This window comes from Ovis canadensis, chromosome 2, assembly GCF_042477335.2.
Source record: "Ovis canadensis isolate MfBH-ARS-UI-01 breed Bighorn chromosome 2, ARS-UI_OviCan_v2, whole genome shotgun sequence".
NCBI lineage: Eukaryota > Metazoa > Chordata > Mammalia > Artiodactyla > Bovidae > Ovis > Ovis canadensis.
This window is the reverse complement of record NC_091246.1, coordinates 239,350,266-239,374,914: the sequence shown is the minus strand read 5'-3', so window position 1 is coordinate 239,374,914 and position 24,649 is coordinate 239,350,266. Positions and strand designations below refer to the sequence as shown.

The 24,649-nt window shown below is 44.4% G+C and overlaps 1 protein-coding gene across 5 annotated transcripts in view; it reads right to left on the bottom strand.

Moving 5' to 3' along the window:
• DIS3L2 (DIS3 like 3'-5' exoribonuclease 2) overlaps nucleotides 1-24,649 on the bottom strand; it is a 358,321-nt gene that overhangs the window by 118,782 nt on the left and 214,890 nt on the right. For all 5 annotated transcript variants that reach the window (XR_011254705.1, XM_069578628.1, XM_069578629.1 and 2 more), the window contains one exon: nucleotides 2,388-2,500. Coding sequence is in view for 4 of the 5 variants with exons in the window: in XM_069578628.1 (XP_069434729.1) it covers nucleotides 2,388-2,500 (113 nt within the window). In the remaining variant the exon portion in view is untranslated. The remainder of the gene's footprint in view (nucleotides 1-2,387; nucleotides 2,501-24,649) is intronic.

Sequence of the window (24,649 nt, the reverse complement as noted above, 5' to 3'; positions counted from 1 at the left end):
AACTGCAATATCCTCCTAAGTAACTCATGGCTCCTTAGGTACTAGTGGGCTACCCTCTACTGGGGAAGCTCAGAAATTGAGGCTAACAAGGAATGAGGATATTAAATAAAGGCATGAGAAACTGTGGACAAGGAATGTCATCAGTAGAAATAAACAATAACAATAAATACTTCTTCTGGTCCCAGTTGATAGGGCTTATTTGGTTGTGAGTGAACACTGAGTGGGATATGAACTTGAAAAATGTTGAGCAGACCCTCCAAAAACACACACACATTGAGGGCCAGCCTTGTTCATTCACATGGATAGAAATGCAATGGTGATGACTCAGGTTTCACAGCCATGGAGGGGAGATCAGGCGGCAAGCCTCACATGCTGAAGTTCAGTGATTTGTGTGGGTAGCACATTTGGGCTGCATTCCCTTAAGCCACCTATACCTGCCCTCGGCTTGGGCACAGGTGTCATAGACATCATGTGGGATGGGGGTCAAACAGAAGTCCTCAAACACCACATTTAGGTTTGAACAGGCCACAGAGGCCAGACAGGGCATGGATGCTTGGATATAAGCTAAGTCCTTGGGGTAGAACACCTCCTATTCAGATGAGGATACAGCTTTCCATTCCCACTGAGGGGTGACTGAAGGTTCTGTGTCTTTTAATACCACTATGCCTAGAGGTTACCTGTCACTGATAACACACTGTTAATTATAACTGGGTCTGAATGATTATGCAGCATCTGACCCAGAATTTCACAGCTCAGTAATCAACTCCATCCCCCTCTCTTTCAGTATTCTCATAACTGGAACAGCAGAAAACACCTACATGGAGGTTCTGAGCACCTAGTATAAATGGCAGGCAAAGCTGAACACCTGAATAAATCAGATGTCCAATTTTCTTGAGTGTCTTTTGATGAGCAGAGATTTTTAATTTTAATTAAGCCCAGCTTATCGATTTTTTCTTTCAGAGGTGTGCCTTTGGCATTGCATCAAAAAGGTCATTGCCAAACTGAGGGCATCTAAATCTTCCCCAGTGTTATCTTGTAAGAGTTTTATAGTTTCATATTTCATATTTAGGTCTGTGGTCCATTTGAATTAATTTTTGTCCTTTCCCTTCTGAGGGAGTCAGTGACTAGGGTGGACAAGGTGGACATGTGAGAGGAACCTGGTAAATACTAGACATCCTAGGAACTTTTGGATTGTCCCTGAGGACTCCTGTTCTAGAACTGTCAACACCTTTGTGGGCACAACACAGGCACGTTGCTGAAACCAGAGTCCAGGGATTCTAGAATGTACCCCTCTTGGGGTTGGCATGGAGACTGCTGGTATAAGTTATCCAAGACCATGTGTGTAAGGGTGGGTGGAGTGCTGGACTGTACAGGACTGGGTTGGGAAAATGAATGAGGATTCAACTATGCAACAACCCTTCTGCCCAGCAGAGATTCTTACTGCTAGTAGATGGCTGGGGCCAATTGATATGGCTTATTGGAGCCTGGCAGGGACATGTCTGGAAGTCTATCTTCCACATGTCACACATGCTGCCAGGTACGGCTGAGGTGCTCAGACTTCAGAGCACAGCTCTAGAAGGTCCTGGAGCTGAGGAATGATGGGGTATATAATATCATCATTATCCAAGGTGACAACCTCAGATGACAGCCATGTTGAAGCTGCAGTGACCCTGGCCAAAGTGGGCTCCAGACACGAGAGAGAGGCTGAGAAATCTCTGACACAGCTGATGCCTCTATTTGTACAGAACCTTGGTTTTAGACTTGAAAGAATGTATACTCTCATAGCGGGGCGAACTTACAGGCCTTGGGCCCCATGCCAATCACGTGTTTGGAATGTGGCTCCTCTGTCTTTGTATCTGAAAAGACACACCCTTGGCAGATGGCACATTCTGGGAAATGATGTGATGGGGAGGCAGTGGGCATGGTAGTGCCACAGGGCCATGCAGGAAAACTGACATGAAGTCATCAGTGACAGTTTTAAGGTCTCTACCAAGTAAAAAACAACCCACTAGAGTACCGCCTCTTAAAAAGATCCACTGCCACCCTTCACATTGCCAGGATGACGTGAGTCCTTCCCTTTAGGTCTGTGGTCCACCTGAGTTAATCCTGTCCTTCCCCTTCTGAGGGGGTCAGTGATTGGGGTGGACAGGTTGGGCATGCGAGAGGAACTTGGTAAATACTAGACATCCTAGGCTAAGTCCTATGGCCATGGCTCACTCATGATAGGAGCATGGGCTCAGGCTCCTGGGACCCCAGGAGTGGGGCATATCCAGAGTGAGCAGCACACACAAGAGCTGTTCCTCATGATTTTTTTTTAAAGGACAAACAAACAAAGGAAGAGAACATAATGGAAGCATGTTTTTCAACCCAAGAAACTAGATTTTTACCTTCTGAACCAAGTAGACACTTGTAGCTCTCTCAGCAGCCACTTTATCCAGACTGGATCCCTCAGGAACAAAGTAACTGACATCAGCAATGTGCACGCCCACTTCAAAGTTGCCTGTAAATGCACAAGAAGGTTGATCAGCCTGGAACTGAAGGCCAGGGAGACCCCTCCTGGGAATCTACCCCGAGAAGGCAGGTCGCTCTCCAAGGTCAGGGGGCGTGGAGCCCAGGCGGCTGCCTTCAGGCTCTCCACTGACCCTCTGGGGTGTACGCTAGGGTTACTTTCCTCACTGTAGTCCAAAATATGAGATTTTTTTTACCCTGAATAGACAACACTAACCATTTTTACAAGATGTTTACCACTGCTAAAGTTTTCTTTGAGAAAACATCAGTACACTTGCAGAAGAAGACTCATTTTGGATGATGAATGAATCCTCAGCTCACCAGAAGGAATTAGTCCCTGAAGCCTCTTCGGTCTATGCCAGCCTTCACTCAGCCCCAGGGCTGGCCTTCCTACTTGACTTCACCCTTCCCCCCACCCCAACCCTCCACACTGCTGCTAACACTCGTCAGAACCACAGGTCCAGTGATGTCGAGCCTCTTACTCATGCCCTTGCACGGGCTCGCCTCAATCCACCTTGCCAGCCTTACAGCTCATCTTCCACGCACTCTCTATGCAGACGTCGTCGGAAACCTCTTCCCATTCCCAGGACGTATCTTACCTCATCCCATTTGGATGCTTGCTTGGCTCATGCTTTTTCTTACACTTAGGATAATAATTGCAACAGGATTTGCCCTCCCAAATCCTTCTCACCATGTAAGGGTCGATGGAGACAGAATCCCAGAACAAGACAAGATGCTCTGACCTGTTTCCCCCACCTGCGCTGCTACAGTACCTAACCCATAGCTGAAGATGCTTATCGTGGTCTTTTCAGAGCTATCATCACTCCCAGACACCACTGTGCGTCTTTACTGGCTCTTGCGCTCACTGTCTGCCCCTACAGTGAAGGCTCCAGGGAGGCAGTGCCTTCAGTGTCAAGTCCACTGCTGGAGGCCCAGTGCCTAGAAGAACGCCTGACACGGTGAAAGTGAAAGTGAAGTCAATCAGTTGTGTCCGACTCTTTGCTACTCCATGAATTACAGCCTACCACGCTCCTTCGTCCATGGAATTTTCCAGACAAGAGTACTGGAGTGGGTTGTCATTTCCTTCTCCAGGGGATCTTCCCGACCCAGGGATCGAACCTGGGTCTCCCGCACTGTAGGCAGACGCTTTTACCATCTGAGCTACCAGGGAAGTCCCTGACATGGTAGGTACTCAGTAAGTACTTCCTGAGTGAATGAATCAACAATTAGTGTATTTGCCTGTTGTCTTTCCTGTTCTGGTAAAAGACCTACTTTCTTTCCCTTTTAGAATTGCCTGTTCCCTTCCTGGCAGAGTTTTCTTCAGTAGGTCCCACCTGCTCTATCAGTTCTACCAGAGACCTGATCCGAGGACTCAGGCTGGTGGGAATTGCATCAGAGTGGGCTTGGGGGCTAGTTAGGGTATACATTTAGGATTTACTCTTGAACATCCTCTACATCATCTATCGGATATACTGTATGTGATTATACTCATACACACCAACATGTACACGTGAAAATGCACAGAATATGGAAAAGAGCACACCTGTGAAATAGCCCTAGGCTTGGAGACAGTGAGCCGCATGGGCACTGATGATACAAGCACAGGGGAACTGCTTACCATTTAAATATGTGCTTGACAGAATTCTACTATACCCCATTCCGGTTCATAGTGACTGGTCTAGGCATAGGCATGTGATCCAAGTAGATTTACTCTGAGCCTGTTTTTTTTTTTTTAATTTATTTATTTTTTATTGACAGATAATTGCTTTACAGAATTCTGCTGCTTTCTGTCGAACCTCAGCCATAGGTATACACATTAGTTAAGTTGCTCAGTCGTGTCCGACTCTTTGTGACACCATGAACTATAGCCCACCAGGCTCCTCCATGGGATTCTCCATCCATGGGATTCCCCAAGCAAGAATACTGGAGTGGGTTGCCATTTCCTTCTCCAGGGAATCTTCCCGACCCAGGGATTGAACTCAGGTCTCCCGCATTGTGGGCAGATGCTTTAACCTCTGAGCCATCAGGGAACCCCTCCCTTTTGAAACCCCCTCCCATCTCCCTCCCCATCCCACTAGTCTAGGTTGATACAGAGCCCCTGTTTGAGTTTCCTGAGCCATACAGCAAATTCCTGTTGGCTCTATGTTACATATGGTAATGTAAGTTTCCATGTTACTCTTTCCATACATCTCACCCTCTCATCCCCTCTCTCCACGTCCATAAGTCTATTCTTTACGTCTGAGCCTGTTTTCAGGGGTTGATATGGACTTCAGAAAAGAGGGTCTCTCTCCCCAGACTCTGGACAGTAAGTCTGGAGCTGTCAAGGAAACACCTTTGCTCCATAATTATGCTAACAGAGAAAACAGGGCTGAGAATCACAGGGAGACACATGATGGCCTTGTTTGGACTTGAGGGCACAGCTGAACATGAAACCAGCCTACCTGTAGACTTGGAAGTTCACTTGTTGATCAATTTCCTTTTGGTTATGACTCACTAAAATAACCATGCCTGATAGCCAAGCTGACTCAGAGGCACTCACTAACATGTCACCACTTTTTCTTCTGCTTTACCTGGATAATTAGTCTTAAGGTATCTCACATTTTAGCTGCCAACTGTGTAGCTATTTCAGTTCAGTTCAGTCGCTCAGTCATGCCCAACTCTTTGTGACCCCATGGACTGCAACACGCCAGGCTTCCCTGTCCATCACCAACTCCCGGAGCTTGCTCAAACTCATGTCCTTTGAGTTGGTGATGCCATCCAACCATCTCATCCTCTGTCGTCCCCTTCTCCTCCTGCCCTCAATCCTTCCCAGCATCAGGGTCTTTTCCAATGAGTCAGTTCTTTGCATCAGGTGGCCAAAGTATTGGAGCTGGAGCTTGAGCTTCAGCATCGATCCTTCCAATGAATATTCAGGTTGATTTCCTTTAGGATTGAAGGGTTTGATCTCCTTGCTGTTGTAGCTATTTACTGTTCCCTTATTTTTTCTTCAGTGGGGGAGGATTTTTCCCTTAATTTTTTAAAATGGAAAAGTGTTTAAACTTGGGGTGGTTAAAATAAGAGGTTCAGGGAAAAAATAGAATTTAAGATTCCCCACTCTCATCTGTCTCACACTCAGGGCCCACCCTCCTACAGGGCAGCATCAGGTTTTTCCAACCAGTCTTGTCACATTAATACTTTAGGGAAAACCCAAATCCATCTAAGAAATGTTGGCCGCTATGGGATCACAGAACAGGACTATTTCTCACAGAGGAAGGGGCTGTCTGGAAGGCTGAGGAAAACCAGTGTGGCTCAAAGTTCAGCCGCTTCCCTGTGTGAGCTTCGCAGCTGTGTTGTTGGGTCACCAGGAGCAGAGAGACCTGCCTGCAAAGATCGAGGAACTCAGCCCAGAGAGAATGTGGCCAAGCGTCTCAGACAGCTCAACTCCCAATTTCCGTATTACCAGTATCTAAAACCAACACTGGGAGAAGGTAAAATAAAGTGTCTTCTTTTGAAGTCAGAGTTGTAATATACTGGCCTACCAAGTAAATATTGACTAAAGGAAAAGAGAGAGGATTATTACATCATGATATAAACCATAATTTTAAATTCAGTCTGTGTGCTGTTACTACACATGAACTTTCTGTCCTTAGTCAAAATTGACAAACTGACAAAGAGCTCATTACAGGAGATAAAACATGCAGGGGGCCAATCAAAACAGATTTGAGAGGCTTAAATTTCTCTCGGGATTCCCAGAAGAGCCTCTAAAACCAGCAAAGAGGAGCTCTCTTATTCTTTCCTTTGGACCCTTTTTTATGGAAACCCTAAGTAAATATTTTATTACATATATTTACATAATGTGAACTTGCAGAACTCTTGAGTTTTTATTCTATGAAAGAGAAAATACAAATCCAAAAGGTTATGTAGTACATGCTGCCAAAACATCTAGGACCAATTCGATGTTTCAAAAAGTACTGTCTTCCATATAAAAGTATTCCTTAATTTTTTTTTTTTTTACATTAAAAATGTTCATCTGCTGGGGCCAAGGTGAGTCCTGAGAGTTCTGAAGAGCTGCGGAAGCAGAGGAAGGGAGAGTTCCCAAGGCCAGCCACGTGTGGCTCACTGTGCACAGGGCTCCCAGACTTCCACGATTGCCCCTTTGGATGAACTGGAGTGAACACCAGAGCGGTTCCACCCGATGAAAACGCTGACGGAATACAAGGCAGGGGCTTAAGGGCCTTCTCTTCTAAGCTGGCCTCCCAGTCAGTTCAGCCGCATCCCAGCCGCGTCCCTGTCAGGCAGCCCACGACAAACCCTCCCGGGTGGGGAGATCACGTCTTGAAGCCACTTGCTCTATTTCTGAGGGGCTCTGGTCGTGAGCAAGGGCTCCCTTACACAGACCCAGGATGCACGGAAATGGGGCCATGAGATTATTCTAGCACTGGGCATCTGTAAGAGAATCCGTCTGCTTAAGGCACCCACAGTCTAATGGGGTGGGCAGACACACTAACATGGTGATGGTCTGGTGTGACCAGGGCTATGAGAGAGGAAGGTTGCAAAACCTCATTCTGTGGGAGCAAGTTGAGCTGAAGTCTGTTTCTACTTCACTGAGAACATGTGAAAGTGTTTTGTCATTTAGAACTATATGAACGTAACATTGACAATAAAGATCATAAAAATGATAAGGATAGCAGTAGTGACCATTTACTTAATATCTATTTTGTGCCAGGGGCTCCACACACTTTCATGTAGTTTTGACAATAGCCATATAAACCATGTTTCACAGATGAGTCATCTGAGGCTCAGAGAGGTTCCAGGTCACTTGTCTAAGGTTACCTGGCTAGTAATGCAGTAAACACTGGATTCAAAACTGGGGCAGATCCAGAGCCTCTGCTCCCTTTTATGACCGCCCCCACCAGCAACTGCTGTCGGGGTAACTCCAGAACGAGCCAACACATCCCACGTTTCCATCTCAGTGGGTCACAGCTGGAAGTCCCTCCCTGTCTCTTCTCATTGAGCAGAAGCCACATTCTTGGCTCTGGATTCAGCAGTCCTGTCAGGGACTTTTCCTGGCACTGTTTGCAGCCACATCCCTGCTCCCACGGCCATCTCTTTAGCCTCTTGTCACAGGGACTGACTGCAGAACAGCCTCTAAGCCATCAACTCCAGTCCTATTCAATTACAAGTCCCTGAGATCGAATCACTCCTTTCCACACTTCTGGTCTGCAGTCATCTTAGCAGTGGCAGAGTGACTGTCCCAAGCACCTGAAAGGGGCAAGCCTGTTACAGAAGGGAAAGTACCAAGCGTCCCTTTACCAGGAGTGAGAGCAGGGCCTTCCAGACGCGGGTCACCGGCGTTCACCTTTACCCCCTGCGGAAACCTTGCAGGCCCCCACAGCCCTAAGCATGCAGCCCAGTCCTGGCTTCTAAGGTCTTACTAGCCTGGCTCCTGCCAGCGTTCTTGCCCTTTGGCTTGCTTCTTCCACTCCTCTCTCTGTATGCTGTGCTCTGTCACTGTGTCAGTAATCGTGACAAAATTTGTTATCATGTGGGTCTGCCCTGAGCACGTTCAACTTTCCTGGCCCTAAGCCCTTGAGTACCAGAAACTGTCACCAAACTTCTTAAACCGTTCAAACCCATCACCTCCCTTGCAGGGCGTTCTCCTGTTTCTCTTCCTGATGACCCCCGCCAGTCCTGCAGACCCCTGTGTAAAACCCGCTCCCTCTGGCAGGCTTTCCCAATGACCTAAACCAGGTTACCCCCCTCCCTCCCAAATTTGGTGTCTCCTACAGCATCTTACACCCTCCCTGCAGCCCCCACCCCCACTGGAAGGAGGTCCTGACATAGGTATCTCCCGCATCCTCTGTAATCAGCACAAAGAGCAAGGAAAAGATAGAGTGCATGGCTGGCACATGAAGTGGCGCTAGTGGTAAAGACTCTGCCTGCCATTTCAGGAGACGCAAGAGATGTGGGTTTGATCCGTGGGTCAGGAAGAGAAGGTCGGGAAGAGACACGGAGAAGGAAATGGCAAGTCACTCTAGTATTCTTTCTGGGAGAACCCCACAAGAGAAGACCAGTGGGCTATAGTCCATGGGGCTGCAAAAGAGTCAGACATGACTGAGCACATACTCAAGAAAATAAAAACACAGGGCAGATTCGCTGCCACTCTGGGTGGAAAGGGATTGTAAACCCTGCCAGGTCTAACTGTGCAGAATCCTCCCCACACTGGGTTCTTCCCTGAATGTGTCCAACCTTTCGCTTGCACATCCAACGTGCCTGAGAAACTACTACTTGCTAGTGCAACCCACTCCACCCTCAGACAGCAATGCCGATGTGAACAAATCTCCCCTCAGAGCCAAAACACCTGCTGAGCCCCCCCCCCACCCCCGCCGATGGCCCAGTTCCACGCCCAACGGGGCCGCCACATCTCCTCCAGGGACAGCACTCTGCCTTCAATAACGAGTGAAGTGGCCCAACTCTTCTAGGGGTGGGGGGAGGCGGGGAGGGGGGCTCTCCGTGGGGGGCAGCAGCAGCTCGGAATGTTTACCCCCGAGTCTGCAGCCCCTGGGTCTTCTCTCGGTGAAACAGCCACAAGGCTTGGCATCAAGTCACTTCAGAATCCTCAACACCCTCCTCCCAAACGTGCTCCTAATAACCACCTTCATTCACTCAATTAGCCACTAACACATACTTATTAGGCTCCTACTCTATGACAGGTATGTTTTTTTCCTAGGCGCTGGAGACATACAAGTAAACAAAACTGACGAGGTTCCTTCTCTTGTGGAGCCTACACTCTCGAAGGGGAGAGAAAGACAATAAGCAAACAAATTAAATGCTAAGATTGCTTACCATAGCAAAAACAACTTGGAAGAAAATAAAACACAGTGAGTGATGAGAACGCCTGGGACCTACCTCAGATTTGGTTTGGAAAGGTGTCTCTGAGGAAACAGGCTGAGATTTGTGTATATAAAAGGAAGTCATGTATTGACACAGTGGAGAGCACCCAAGGGGGGAAACTAACCAGAGCAAAGGTCTGGGGGTGTGGGCAGTGGGGGGTGGCTGGGTGCATCTCAGAAACAGAAAGAAGACAGGAAGGGAGGGAACTGGAAGCCGGGAGGCTAGAGAGGAGGCCCAGTGAGAGATGCCCCGATGGGCCAGGAGGAAGTGTTTATATTTCGCGTGTACTTGGAACCCACCAGGGAGTTTTAAGCAGAGAAGTGCACGCGTTGAATATGCCACGTCCACTTCCTCATGTTGTCGGTGCCTTCGTCCTCGTACTATGTTCTACTGATGCACTGAAAACAGCGGGCCTGAAGGAGAACACGATCTCTCAGGAACAACACCAACAGGCAAACAAAGTTGAGCAATCCTTCGGTGACGTCACACGTGTGACAAACAGAGGTAGATGAAAAGGAGCTCAGCCCACTAGACACACTGACAGATGCAGCAGGTGTCGGGCTTCCTGCCCCGCAGACTGGTTTCCATCCAGTCCACGTGACGGGAACACGCTGCTCTGGCTAGGGTCACTCTCTTGACCTTGTGGTCGGTTTTCCCAAAAACATGTCTTAAGAGAGTGAAAAAAGAAAAAAAAAAACCAACAGTGTTCTGGAAGCTCAGAAATGGTAAGCCAATCGAGAGGATGGAGAGAAAGGGACTTTCTGCCATCCAGACATCCCCAGCTGGGAGGGGCCTCCCGTAGGGCAGCAACCCAATCGGAATGCAGGACCTGACCTTAGTGAAGTCGCTCAGTCATGTCCAACTCTTTGCAACCCCATGGACTGTAGCCCACCAGGCTCCTCTGTCCATGGACTTTTCCAGGCAAGAGTACTGGAGTGGGGTGCCATTGCCTTCTCCAGGGGATCTTCCCTATTCAGGGATCGAAACCTGGGTCTCCTGCACTGCAGGCAGATGCTTTACCATCTGAGCCACCAGGAAAGCCACGAGGGAAGCCAAACTTAACACCTTAGTTTGGTCCCACTAAATTTTAGAGACCAACTCCCTTTGCTAGGGACAACTGGGCTTGGATCACCGTGTAGTCACACAACCAACTCCATCTTCTAGTTAGGCTAAGAAAATTCCCTCTGACTCTGGTGGAAACATGATTGGGCTGCCAGGTAAGAGGGGCAAGTCAAAGTCTGACGTCTTCCAGTTCTGTGTGGTATTTAGTTATGTAATCAAATGCAAAAGTTGACCACTGGTACAGCAAGCCATGGCAGAAGTCCATGGCCATGACGTGGTGATGGTTTGAGAATATTTCATAAGCTTAAAAGGAGGCAACATAAAAAATTCTAGGACAAGTAAATCTAAATGCAATGTAAGGTCCCCGTGCATAAGAAGGGGGTTATATAAGATGATTTCTTAGGTTCTCCTGAAGGCTAGGATTTGAGGAGTCTGGGACTGTCTTTCTTGTATTTTCTTTTGGCCATCCAGCAAAGGGTTAATGAGAAGCATTAGCTGCAAACACCATAACTGGTGAGCTCACCTTCTGGAACCAAGCAACCTACAGAACCTTTTTCCTTCATTATTACAAAGGGCTCTATCAATCTGCAAGTGCTCACTAAACTGCCCACACAGCAATTTTTGTCATGTTCAATCTAATTCTCAGGAATCTAAGTTTTAAATTTATACGAACAGCATGGAAGAGGAACACCCAGGTAGTAAATTCCACTTTTCCCCTTCGAAATGATTTGAGTGATGGCCTCCTTCATTAATACAGGGAAGAGAATGAGGAGTTGAACATGGGAGGCTGCCACACCCAACGTCTGGGAACTTCCAGGCGTTTCAGGAGCGGGGAGAGCCCAGGTCAGACCTGGGACAGAGAGCACAGGCTCACGAGAAGTTTGGAGTGCAGGAGGGCAGGCACTTCGTCCTTCCTCACTTCCAGAAGAGAGTGAGCTCAGAAGGGCCAAGAAGGACCCTCAAAGGTAGTTATAAGGTTCGCAGATCCATGTAAGGGCTGAGAGTAGGGGTGGGGTGGGTGGGCTGGGAGTGGGGGTGGGGTGGGTGGGGTGGGTGGGCTGGGAGTGGGGGTGGGGTGGGTGGGCTGGGAGTGGGGTGGACTGGCCATGGTTTCAGGGTTGCCAGGGCTGGGAGAGGGGAACAAGGGGTTTCATTATACTATTCTGTCTGCTTTTGTGCGTGTTCAACATTTTCTATCCAAAATTAAAAAAAAAAAACTGTAGAGGTTGAAGCCAAGGAAATAAAAAAATGTTTAAAAAGGAAAAATCCAGTTAAGTAAAACTAGCTACAAGTTTTCAAAGGAAGGCCAGCCGACAGAGGCAGGAGAGGGTTACCGCTTGTAAGGAACAGAAGGCCTCTGCAGCCTGAGGATACAGGGACTGCTCCTTCCTACAGCATACACGTTTTTCATGTTTTCAGCTTCCAAAGGCTGGAATGGGAATAAAGATGAAAAGTCTAAAGTAAAAACAATGCAAACCAGCTTAAAAATGTCTGGAAAGAAATATATCAAGATGGTAAGAGTCGTTTTCTCTGAGGGGCAGGACCCCGACTTCTCTTTCTGCTAATACATAAATTCTAATTTTTATGTAAGTGGGTTACTTATTTTACACTTTGTTGTGTTTCTTTTTTTTTAATACACACTAACAAAATGCTGGGTCCCTCCTCAGCAGCCGCCCCCTATTCCTGACTCCTCACCACACAGCAAGAGAAAAGCACCACTGGCCACCCAGGTAGGAGGCAGGAAGAGCCAGTGGCAGCTCGCGAGCCACCTGTCCTGGAGGAGAGCGGACCTCCGCACTCTGCAGGCAAGCTCTCAGAAGGTGTGCACAGTAAATGAAGCAGCAGGAGTTAGGCCTACCCCACCCCTGTGGAATAGGAAACAACCATTCCCATGCCTGAAAGGTGACTTCCAGGCTTCTGCCACCACTCTGGAGGTTTGGTGTATATGGCTCGCTTGAGGAGCCTATTTCTCTTGCCCGCAAAAGCGTAACGAGGCTTGCAGGAGTCCAGCAGGCTGGTTTTTCAAAGATACAAGCCTGAAAACCAAATTTCAGCATGTTTACACACTCACTTATGGATTTATCTATTTTAAAAAGCCTTGCTATTAACAAAACATAATCACTAGTGTCTCAAAATACAAATTTAAAGAGATGAACACTCTTCAAGAAGTTTAAAATATAAACATCCATGTGTATTTAAATGACTATTTACAAAATGTTAACTGTTATCAACAACTGCTTAATCCAGGGATTTCCCTGGTGTTTCAATGACTAAGGCTCCACACTCCCAATGCAGGGGGCCCGGGTTCAATCCCTCGTGGGGGAAATAGAGCCCTGTGAACTAACCACAACTAAGACCCTGCATGCTGTAACTAGAAGACCAAAGATCCTGTGTGCTGCAACTAAGACCCAGCTCAGCCAAACAAACAAATTTTTAAGAAGACAACTGCTTACTTCAATTCCAACCATCCTTTCAGTTAAAAGTAAAGCACCTTTCATGAAAGTGAAAGTTGTTCAGTCGTGTCCGACTCTTTGGGACCCTACAGACTATACAGTCCATGGAATTCTCCAGGCCAGAATACTGGAGTGGGTAGCCTTTCCCTTCTCCAGGGGATCTTTCCAACCCAGGGATTGAACCCAGGTCTCCTGCATTGCAGGCAGATTCTTTACCAGCTGAGCCACAGGGAAGCCCAAGAATACTGGAGTGGGTAGCCTATCCCTTCAGTATGCAGGTCAGGAAGCAACTGTTAGAACTGGACATGGAACAACAGACTGGTTCCCAATAGGAAAAGGAGTACGTTAAGGCTGTATATTGTCACCCTGCTTATTTCACTTATATGCAGAGTACATCATGAGAAACGCTGGACTGGAAGAAACACAAGCTGGAATCAAGATTGCCAGAAGAAATATCAATAACCTCAGATATGCAGATGACACCACCCTTATGGCAGAAAGTGAAGAGGAACTCAAAAGCCTCTTGATGAAAGTGAAAGTGGAGAGTGAAAAAGTTGGCTTAAAGCTCAACATTCAGAAAATGAAGATCATGGCATCTGGTCCCATCACTTCATGGCAAATAGATGGGGAACAGTGGAAACAGTGTCAGACTTTATTTTGGGGGGCTCCAAAATCACTGCAGATGGTGATTGCAGCCATGAAATTAAAAGACGCTTACTCCTTGACTTCCCTGGTGGCTCAGATAGTAAAGCATCTGTCTACAATGCTGGAGACCCGGGTTCGATCCCTGGGTCAGGAAGATCCCCTGGAGAAGGAAATGGCAATCCACTCCAGTACTATTGCCTGGAAAATCCCATGGACAGAGGAGCTTGGTAGGTTACAGTCCATGGGGTCACAAAGAGTCGGACATGACTGAGCGACCTCACTTATTCCTTGGAAGAAAAGTTATGACCAACCTAGATAGCATATTCAAAAGCAGAGACATTACTTTGCCAACTAAGGTCCGTCTAGTCAAGGCTATGGTTTTTCCAGTGGTCATGTATGGATGTGAGAGTTGGACTGTGAAGAAGGCTGAGCGCCGAAGAATTGATGCTTTTGAGCTGTGGTGTTGGAGAAGACTCTTGAGAGTCCCTTGGACTGCAAGGAGATCCAACTAGTCCATTCTGAAGGAGATCAGCCCTGGGATTTCTTTGGAAGGAATGATGCTAAAGCTGAAACTCCAGTACTTTGGCCACCTCATGGGAAGAGTTGACTCATTGGAAAAGACTTTGATGCTGGGAGGGATTGGGGGCAGGAGGAGAAGGGGACAACAGAGGATGAGATGGCTGGATGGCATCACTGACTCAATGGACGTGAATCTAAGTGAACTCCGGGAGTGGGTGATGGACAGGGAGGCCTGGCGTGCTGTGATTCATAGGGTCGCAAAGAGTCGGACACGACTGAGAGACTGAACTGAACTGAACTTCCTCCATTGCAGGCAGATTCTTTACTGACTGAGCTATGAGGGAAGCCCAAAGCCCCTTTCATAGTCACCTTAAATTCTGAGGTATAGAAAGCTTGTAAAATCTTTTTAACATATCCTGGTGACAAAACCCTTTCATGGCTTTTCTCTCATTCTGGAGAACTCTTTTGGGGTTCATGATTTTTTTTCACCATATCCAATCAGCTCCTTTGAGATCTAATTACTCAGTTTTATGGAATTAATCTCTTTGCATTAAGGAGAAACTGTTTTCTAATTGCCCAAAGCTTCACAAAAGTTAACCAAAAATTGTATCTGTAATTTATGCACATTGACAATATGAATCCACCATACTGATTCTCCCATAATAACAGTGTGTCAATTGCCTGCTTGTTAGAGCACTTCATTTGTATTAACTCAGTCGATGCTCCCAATGCCATGAGACAGATTTCTTTAGACAAGGATAAGGACACTGGGCCCAGGCAGGTCAGACTCCTAAAACTAAGCTCTTAACTTGTACTTTATGGGATTCACCCCTTAGTATCAGGTATTTGCCTAACTTGTAATTCCTTCTTTCTCAACTCCTATGGGCTTTCTCAACTCTCAATGCAACGTTTAAAAGGGATTATACATTGACTTCACAGAACATACATTTTTAAGACGACTAAGTAAAAGAGAGTATCACTTTCAACATGACTGAATGTGACTCCTTTTTGGGAACAATACATATTCACTGAAACAAAAACCCTGTCATGCACTCCTGTAATCAATAGTCACTTTCTATTTTCGAATTACCCATGTATCAATTGTGGGCTTCTCAGGTGGTACCGCTAAGAGTCGGACACGACTGAGCGACTTCACTTTCCCTTTGCACTTTCATGCATTGGAGAAGGAAATGGCAACCAACTCCAGTATTCTTGGCTGGAGAATCCCAGGGACGGGGTAGCCTGATGGGCTGCTGTCTATGGGGTTGCACAGAGTCGGACACGACTGAAGCAACTTAGCAGCAGCAGCAGCAGCAGCAGGTGGTACTTGGAGAAGGCAATGGCACCCCACTCCAGTACTCTTGCCTGGAAAATCCCATGGACGGAGAAGCCTAGTAGGCTGCAGTCCATGGGGTTGCTAGGAGTCAGACATGACGGAGCGACTTCACTTTCACTTTCATGCATTGGAGAAGGAAATGGTAACCAACTCCAGTATTCTTGCCTGGAGAATCCCAGGGATGGGGGAGCTTGGTGGGCTGCTGTCTATGGGGTCACACAGTCAGACATGACTGAAGCAACTTAGCAGCAGCAACAGCAGCAGATGGTATTAGTGGTAAAGAATCCCTGTCAATGCAGGAGATGCAAGAGATATAGGTTCAGCCCCTGGGTCGGGAAGATTCCCTGGAGTAAGAAATGGCACCCCACCACTCCATTATTCCTGCCTGGAAAATTTCATGGACCGAGGAGCCTGGTGGGATATGTCAATTGTGGTTATAACTCAGTTTTTGTATAAAATATTCCAAATTGCTAAATCTTCTAGATAACTGAATGACAAACTTTTAATAATCAATTGTTTATAGCTTTAGTATTTCTGGAAGGAACCTCTATTAAATGTATTATATACTTCCTTTTCTGAATAGCAGAATATAATTCAACATTAATAACTTAGGGTCACTAAAATGAACATTTCTTTTACATTTTGCAAAAGATGTTGGTGTGGAACAACAGGGCAAATGTGTCCTGGCCTCAGGACACACTCTCAAATTTACTTGTCACCCCCATCACTAAAATGGAGTAAAGACTCTTCAGATCCAAAACCTCCTGGCCAACTATAACAACAGTTATCACTGATTAGACCTGGCAAACAGAAAATACTCAAATAATTCTCAGTTAAATGAATCATCTTCATAAAAGTTTTATGGAATAGATGCTATTAATATTCATATTTTACAGATGAAAACATGCAGGTTCAGAGAGGTGTGATGATTTGCCCAATGCCACGCAGCAAACATCAGAGCTAGGATTACAGCAATGCTGGACTCTAGAATCAGTGTTCTTAACCATGATGCCACAGGTCTACACAGGACAGCCCTTTCCTAAGGGGTGTAATCATTCCACAGCTACTGGTATCCCCTGGCTTTTGCTTTCATAGCAGCTTGAGATTTCATTCACATACAATTCCCTCAAAGTGTTCAATTCAATGGTTTTTAGTATATTCAGAGTTGTGCAACCATTATCATAATTGATTTTAGAACATTTCAACAACCCCAAAGGAAACTCCATATCTGTTTTCAGTCATTCTCTGCTTCTTCCCAACCATCCTAACCACAGGCAACCACTAATTGGCTTTCTGTCTGTGGAGATGTGTCTCTTCTGGACATCTCACTTAACTGGAGTCTTTCGGTATGTGCACAGCCTTTTGTGATTGTCTTTCATCTAGCATAATGGTTTCCAGGCTCATTCATGTTGTAGCCTGCATCAGTACTTCATTTCTTTCCATGGCTGAATAATATTCTGTCATGTGGCTACACCACATTTATTTAACTATTCACTGGTTCCTAGACATTCGGGCTGTTTCCACTTTGGGGGCACTCCTTTACTCTTTAAAATAAACTTTTATTGAGGCATAAAATACATAAAGAATATACACCTTAAGTACACATCTCAGTGAATTTTTATAAAAGAGACACAATTAGGTATTCACCCCTCCCCCTAGAGTACGTCAAGGCTGTATACTGTCAGCCTGCTTATTTAACTTAATAAAGTTAAATGTACCTGCAGAGTACATCATGAGAAATGCTGGGTTGGAGGAAGCACAGGCTGGAATCAAGATTGCCAGGAGAAATATCAATAACCTCAGATATGCAGATGACACCACCCTTATGGCAGAAAGTGAAGAAGAACTAAAGAGCCTCTTGATGAAAGTAAAGGAGGAGAGTGAAAAAGTTGGCTTGAAGCTCAACATTCAGAAAACTAAGATCATGGCATCTGGTCCCATCACTTCATGGCAAACAGATGGGGAAACAGTGGAAGCAGTGGCTGACTTTATTTTTCTGGGCTCCAAAATCTCTGCAGATGGTGACTGCAGCAATGAAATTAAAAGACGCTTACTCCTTGGAAGGAAAGTTATGACCAACCTAGATAGCATATTCAAAAGCAGAGACATTACTTTGCCGACTAAAGTCCGTCTAGTCAAGGCTATAGTTTTTCCAGTGGTCACATATGGATGTGAGAGTTGGACTATAAAGAAAGCTGAGCATGGAAGAATTGATGCTTTTGAACTGGGGTGTTGGAGAAGACTCTTGAGAGTCCCTTGGACTGCAGGAGATTCAACCAGTCCACCCTAAGGGAGATCAGTCCTGGGTGTTCATTGGAAGGACTGATGTTGAAGCTGAAACTCCAATACTTTGGCCACCTCATGCGAGGGGCTGACTCATTTGAAAAGACCCTGATGCTGGGAAAGATTGAGGGGAGGAGGAGAAGGGGACGACAGAGGATGAGATGGTTGGATGGCATCACTGACTCAATGGACATGGGTTTGGGTGGTCTCCAGGAGTTGGTGATGGACAGGGAGGCCTGGCATGCTGTGGTTCATGGGGTCGCAAAGAGTCGGACACAACTGAGTGACGAACTGAACTGAACTGAACCTCCCCCTAGTTCAAAAAATAGAATGTAACCAGAATTCCAGAAGCTTCTCTTGGCCCTCCTCAGTCTCCATACACACCAAAGATAACTGCTTTTCTGATCTTTATAATCTATAACCATAGGTCATTTCTGCCTGTCTTTACACTTTATATAAATGGATTTGTACACTATGTATTCTGTGTGTATGTGTGTATTTGCCTTCTTCTCAATGTGCTTTTGAGATCTATCCATGTTGTGTCTGAATTTACTCTGTGTCATTGCTGTGCAGTATTCTATAGTACAATTTATCCATTTTATTGTTGATAAAGACTTGTTTTTAGTTTTTGCTATTATAAATAATGTTGCTATCAGCATTCTTCTACACATGTACTCTTCCTGTGGGTATTCATCTAAGAATGAAACTGCTGGGTCACGGAGAATAAATCTATCCAGATCTATTACATACTCTACAACAGTTTTTCAAAGTAGTTGTACCTAACTTTTTCCCTACTCATTATTGTTGTTGTTTAGTCACTAAGTTGTATCCAACTTTCTGCAACCCCACGGACTGCAGCAGACCAGGCTCCTCTGTCCTTCACTATCTCCTGGGATTTGCTCAAATTCATGTCCATTGAGTCAGTGATGCCATCTAACCATCTCATCTTCTGCTGTCCTCTTCCCCTTTTGCCTCCAATCTTTCCCAGCATCAGGGTCTTTTCCAGTGAGTTGGGTCTTTTCAAATAAGTCCACTCATCATCAGGTGGCCAAAGTATTGGGGCTTCAGCATAAGTCCTTCTAATGAATATTCAGGGTTGATTTCCTTTAGGATTGACTGCTTTGATATCCTTCCAGTCCAAGGGACTCTTAAGAGTCTTCTCTAGTACCACAATTCAAAAGCATCAATTCTTCGATGCTCAGCTTTCTTTATGGTCCATCTCTCAGTTCTGTACGTGACTACTGGAAAAACCATAGCTTTGACTATATGGACCTTTGTCAGCAAAGTAACATCTTTGCTTTTTAATTGACTGTCTAGGTCTGTCATAGCTTTCCTTTCAAGGAGCAAGTGTCTTTTAATTTCATGGTCACAGTTACCATCTGCAGTGATTTTGGAGCCCAAGAAAATAAAATTGGCCACCGTTTCCACTTTTTCCCCCTTCTATTTGCCATTAAGTGATGGGACCAGATGTCATGATCTTAGTTTTTTGAATGCTGAGCTTTAAGTCAGCTTTTTCAGTGTACGAGAGTTCTAATGTATCCATTAGATCCATGGATCCATCCATATTCCCATTATATTTGGTGTTGTCAGCTCTAAAATTTGTCAACTATTCTTGTAGTAACATAGTATATCTTATTGTGGTTTGAATCTCCATTTCCCCTGTGGACTAATGATATTAAGCATTTTTTCACATGTTTTTGGCCATTGGCTATCTTCTTTTATAAAGTGTCTAACTCTACATATTCTCAATAAGAATCCTTTGCTCGATACACACACACAAATATATGTAAAACAAACATTTTCTCCTCTGTGACTTGCCTTTTCATTATCTTAATGATGTCTTTTGATGAACAGTTCTTAAATTTAATCTAATTTACCACTCTTTTTCTTTGAAGTTAATGCTTTTTGTATCTCACATAAATCTTTGCTAAGGTCATGGGTTATTTTTCTATGTAATGTTCTAGAGAAGAGCTGACACTTCCAGAAGCATTAATGTTTTACCTTTCACGCTATGAGCCACATGAAACTGATTTCTATGTATGGCACGAAGTCGGAGTCCAAGTTCATTTTTTTTCCATATGGACAGTCAACTGATCCAGGTAGTGATGGACCCATCCTTTCCTCAATATGCTGCACCTTTGCTGCAAACCAGGTGATCATATACACGTGGGTCTGTGTCTGGATTCTCTATTCTGTTCTCACCTTGACTTCTGAACAGCAATTGAGTATTTATTATTTCAGCACAAGATTACTAAAATTCTACACCAATTTTAAACTTTCCATTGTTATACTAATGATAGTTTTCAGTGAGCACTTACTTTTTGTCTGGCACAGTTCTAAGTACCAAGGATTTTCTCATTTAATCTTCCAGGCAATTTCCAATTGGGCATTATTATCCCAGTTTTACAGGCCTAGAGAGGTTAATTCTCACCTCTAGAATATGAACTGTGCTCTTATTTTGTGGCCACACTATCTACCTTTGTGAAAAAGCATCGGGAACCTATGCAACTCTAGGCATTTATGCTGAAACCTTTAAAGCTAGGTTGTGTTTTTGCAACAACAGGCACAAATGGAGTTTTGCTCCTTTAGCTTTTCATATACTCGGTATTTTGGAACTGCAGGACACTTGAGAAACTGTCCAGTCCAACCACATATATAGTTGGGGAAAGAGACTTCCAGAGGGATTGCAGATATGCCCCAACTTATGTGATGTAGTAGAGGCAACAAGGAGACAAGAACCCAGCTCTGCTCCTATTTCAGTGCTCTTTTTGGGACCACAACTGCCTCTCATCAGGCAATCAAATGTGCTGGATCACGGAGATTTCTTAGCTGGCCTCCAGGTTTACCCTGGTGCCAGGTCCTTGAGGATGCCTGAGTGGTGGGTGCCAGATTATCTTGGCTTTAATGAGCAAGGAAACTGGAACCAATCAGCAGAGCTGGAAGCAGATGAACAGGCCACAGTCCAAATTTGGTTTAACAAGGTGCACTGAGACATCCATGAAAAAAGAGAATTTCCAAAGCCCAGACCCCACAGGAATCAGGCGAGCAAGATTTGAATGGAACATAGGAATAAGACTTAGAGCGGTGGAGCTGCCTCTCCACTTAATCTTTCCACTTCGATTCTGTGTCCTCAAAACAGGAACTCATTGGCAAGCATCCCAGAAGCCCACTTCCATGCCAGAGGCTTTGCATGACTATTCAGTTACTTGGATTTTTTGAGTCAAGGTACAATTCAATTAAAAAAATGGCCATTCAACATGGACAGCTAAAACTGTTCACTCACCAATGCCCTAGATGAATGGAGAAGACATGCACTTTCTTACGAGCTGATGGTTCTACAGAAATTTTCCATTTCTCTTCCCAGGTTCATTATCAAGAGCCATACTATGAAAATAGGATTTGTCTGTGATCAAGTACTTGGGTTGCCTGGTATTTGCCTGAGGTCAGAATGACCTCTGACATAAGTGACTGTAAGAGCAACAATCAGGGTTTCAAAACCAGGATTAGAAATTATTTCACATAGAAGAGGAGTGTAGGAGGAATAGTGTTTGAAGTGCTGGGCATCATAAAGATGTCAGGGACAAAACCCAGAAATGGATCCAAGTAGAAAATGGCCTTGAAGTGCAATTTTTCTTTTCCAAAATCTGTGTTAGAGTTATCAGGGGTTCTCTTCTAGAAAACAAGGAATGGGTTTAGAACACTGTTTTTGATTAAGTGTTGGTGAGTCCTAACCACTGGACCACCAGGGAATTCCCATAAATCTTATTTTTAAGCCACATGTGGTATATATTTCCAATGGCTAATAAATTAAAATTTCCTAATTAAGTGTGAGTTGCCTCTTACAATATAGTAATCAGTAGTTAGGAAGGACACCCCTTAGAAACATGGTGCTTCAGGGTTCAGCTTGTTGAAGTGAATGAAACAGAGAGAAGCATACATGACCAACGGGCTAAAAGAATATGAGGGGCTGAATCTAAGGGCTTAAACTAAGGTACCTTGTCAGAGATGAAGCCAAATTCCAAAAGGCTAGAGAAGGCCTGGCACACTGTTTAGACACTATCTTTTCTGATGAACGGATCCTTCTAATTATCATTTAGATACTCTCCTTACACTTAGTAATGTTTTCTATCTTAAGAGCTATTTGTCAGACATTATAAAAAAATATACTAGCTTTCTTTCGCTTAGTACCTTATTGGTAAAGCTTTCCTCATCTTTTTACATTTAATCTTTTCATCTTCATGTTTTAAGCATGTAGTTATAAACAGCATATAGCTAGATTTACCCAGTCTAACAATCTTTGCTTTTTAACTGCTGTTAAATTTGATGTGCTTATTAATTTTTTTGTACTTTAATATGTGCTTTTTATATTTCCTGCACTCTCTACTACTTTGCAAGTTATTTACTGTATTTCTATTATTATTTAAAAGATACTTGAAACATTTATGGAACATGAACACTATAAATATAATATATATGATATAAAATATAAAATAACACAGAAACTGAACACTTAAAATCATTATATTTATATGCTTCCAAGTCTGTTAGAAAGTTAACAATAACATGGCAAATTGTTTTCAAACAATAATGACTTTTCAGAAAGACCTTAATTTGACAATTAATAGTAACTCTAATACTATAAAATTGAAAATGAGATCTAATAGCAATGTTTGATATTTTGTTTCTACTTTTTAGGCTTTCCATTTTGGCAGGGCCAAAGGAGAAACAGGAACTTCTATTAATCAAGTAAATGAATCCTGCCTTTCACAACGACATGCATGAAAGGAACAGCAGAGTTGAGTTGTTTGCTGTGTTTCTTTGGGGAGTAGAGGGAATGTCTACTGTCCAGTTATAATAGATAATTCTCATATTTTGGTTCAGTACTTGTATCAACAATTATGTTCCTGCGGCAAGTCATCTTCTACCTTTTGCGATCTCCGAACCTTTGTGAGGCTAACCTTTATAGGCTCAAATTTTTACACTTTCTCCTTTCTTATTATAAGCACTTAAAGCTATAAAATCTCCTCTAAGTATTGCTTTAGCTGCATCATTCCATGTTTCATAACTTTTCTGTACATTCAGTTTCACTAGAACTTTATCTCTGGCAAATCTTTAAGGCTCTGGCTAAGAGTTAATTCTTCTGGAAAGACATGCTTATGATTCGGACTGATTTCTAGAAAAACCGTCCATTTGGTGCCATTTTAAACCAGACACTTGGCTTGGAATTTTATGGACCATGCATGGAGTATTAATTCAGGTCTGGAGCAAACTTTCCAGGTCACTAGATATTAGACGATACTACTAGCTGTGATGGCACATACCTCTTTCTTCAGTTATCTGCTCCTGTTTCACTCTTGGCTTCTAAGGGCTAGAAAGCCCTTTACTGCCACCTTAGACATACGTTTCTAAAAGATGCATCATCTGATAGAGTTTTACTGAAGAAGAGTTTTTCAGGCTATCCATTCTATCAAATTGCTGGAAATGTAAAGTGAAAGTGTTAGTCACTCAATCATGTCCAACTCTTTGTGACTCCCATGGACTGGAGCCTCTATCCCTGGGATTCTCCAGGCAAGAATACTGCAGAGTGCAGCCATTCCGTTCTCCAGGGGAATCTTCCTGACCCATACGTGATATAGTCTAACAACTGAACCTGGGTCTAATGCATTGCAGGTGGGATCTTTACCGTCTGAGACACCAGGGAAGTCCACTGGAAATGTAAGTCCTACGAAAAATGTAGTGTATATATACATTTGTGTGCTTTTCTCACAGGAGAGACTGTGACTCTAAATACAGATTAAAATCACTAGCATACATTCTGTTTCAACCTTATGCAAATAAAAGTAGCAAATTTTATCTTATGTTTTACAAATATCCAGGCTAGAGGAAATTTTAAGATAACCATTTAAAGCTGATTTCCAGTCTTAAACTATAATTTAAAAAGATATATACATCCCAGTGTTCACTGTAGCACTATTTACAATAGCCAAGCCATCAGTTCAGTTTGGTCATTCAGTCATGTCCTACTCGTTGCGACCCCAAGAACCGCAGCATGCCAGGCCTCCCGGTCCATCACCAAATCCTGGAGTTTACCCAAACCCATGTCCATTGAGTCAGTGATGCCATCCAACCATCTCATCCTCTGTCGTCCCCTTCTCCTCCTCCCCTCAATCTTTCCCAGCATCAGGGTCTTTTCAAATGAGTCAGCCCCTCACGTGAGGTGGCCAAAGTATTGGAGTTTCAGCTTCAACATCAGTCCTTCCAATGAACATTCAGGACTGATCTCCCTTAGGGTGGACTGGTTGGATCTCCTTGCAGTCCAAGGGACTCTCAAGAGTCTTCGCCAGCACCACAGTTCAAAAGCATCAATTCTTCCGTGCTCAGCTTTCTTTATAGTCCAACTCTCACATTCATACATGACCACTAGAAAAACCATAGCCTTGACTAGACAGACCTTTGCGGACAAAGCAATGTCTCTGCTTTTCAGTATGCTGTCTAGTTTGGTCATAACTTTCCTTCCAAGGAGTAAGCGTCTTTTAATTTCATGGCTGCAATAATTATCTGCAGTCATTTGGAGCTCAGAAAAATAAAGTCAACCACTGTTTCCTCATCTATTTGCTATGAAGTGATGGGACCGGATGCCATGATCTTCGTTTTCTGAATGTTGAGCTTTAAGCCAACTTTTTCACTCGCCTCTTTCACTTTCATCAAGAGGCTTTTTAGTTCCTCTTCACTTTCTGCCATAATGATAGTGTCATCTGCATATCTGAGGTTATTGATATTTCTCCCGGCAATCTTGATTCCAGCTTGCGCTTCTTCCAGTCCAGCGTTTCTCATGATGTACTCTGCATATAAGTTAAATAAGAAGGGTGACAATATACAGCCTTGACGTACTCCTTTTCCTGTTTGGAACCAGTCTGTCGTTCCATGTCCAGTTCTAACTGTTGCTTCCTGACCTGCGTACAGGTTTTTC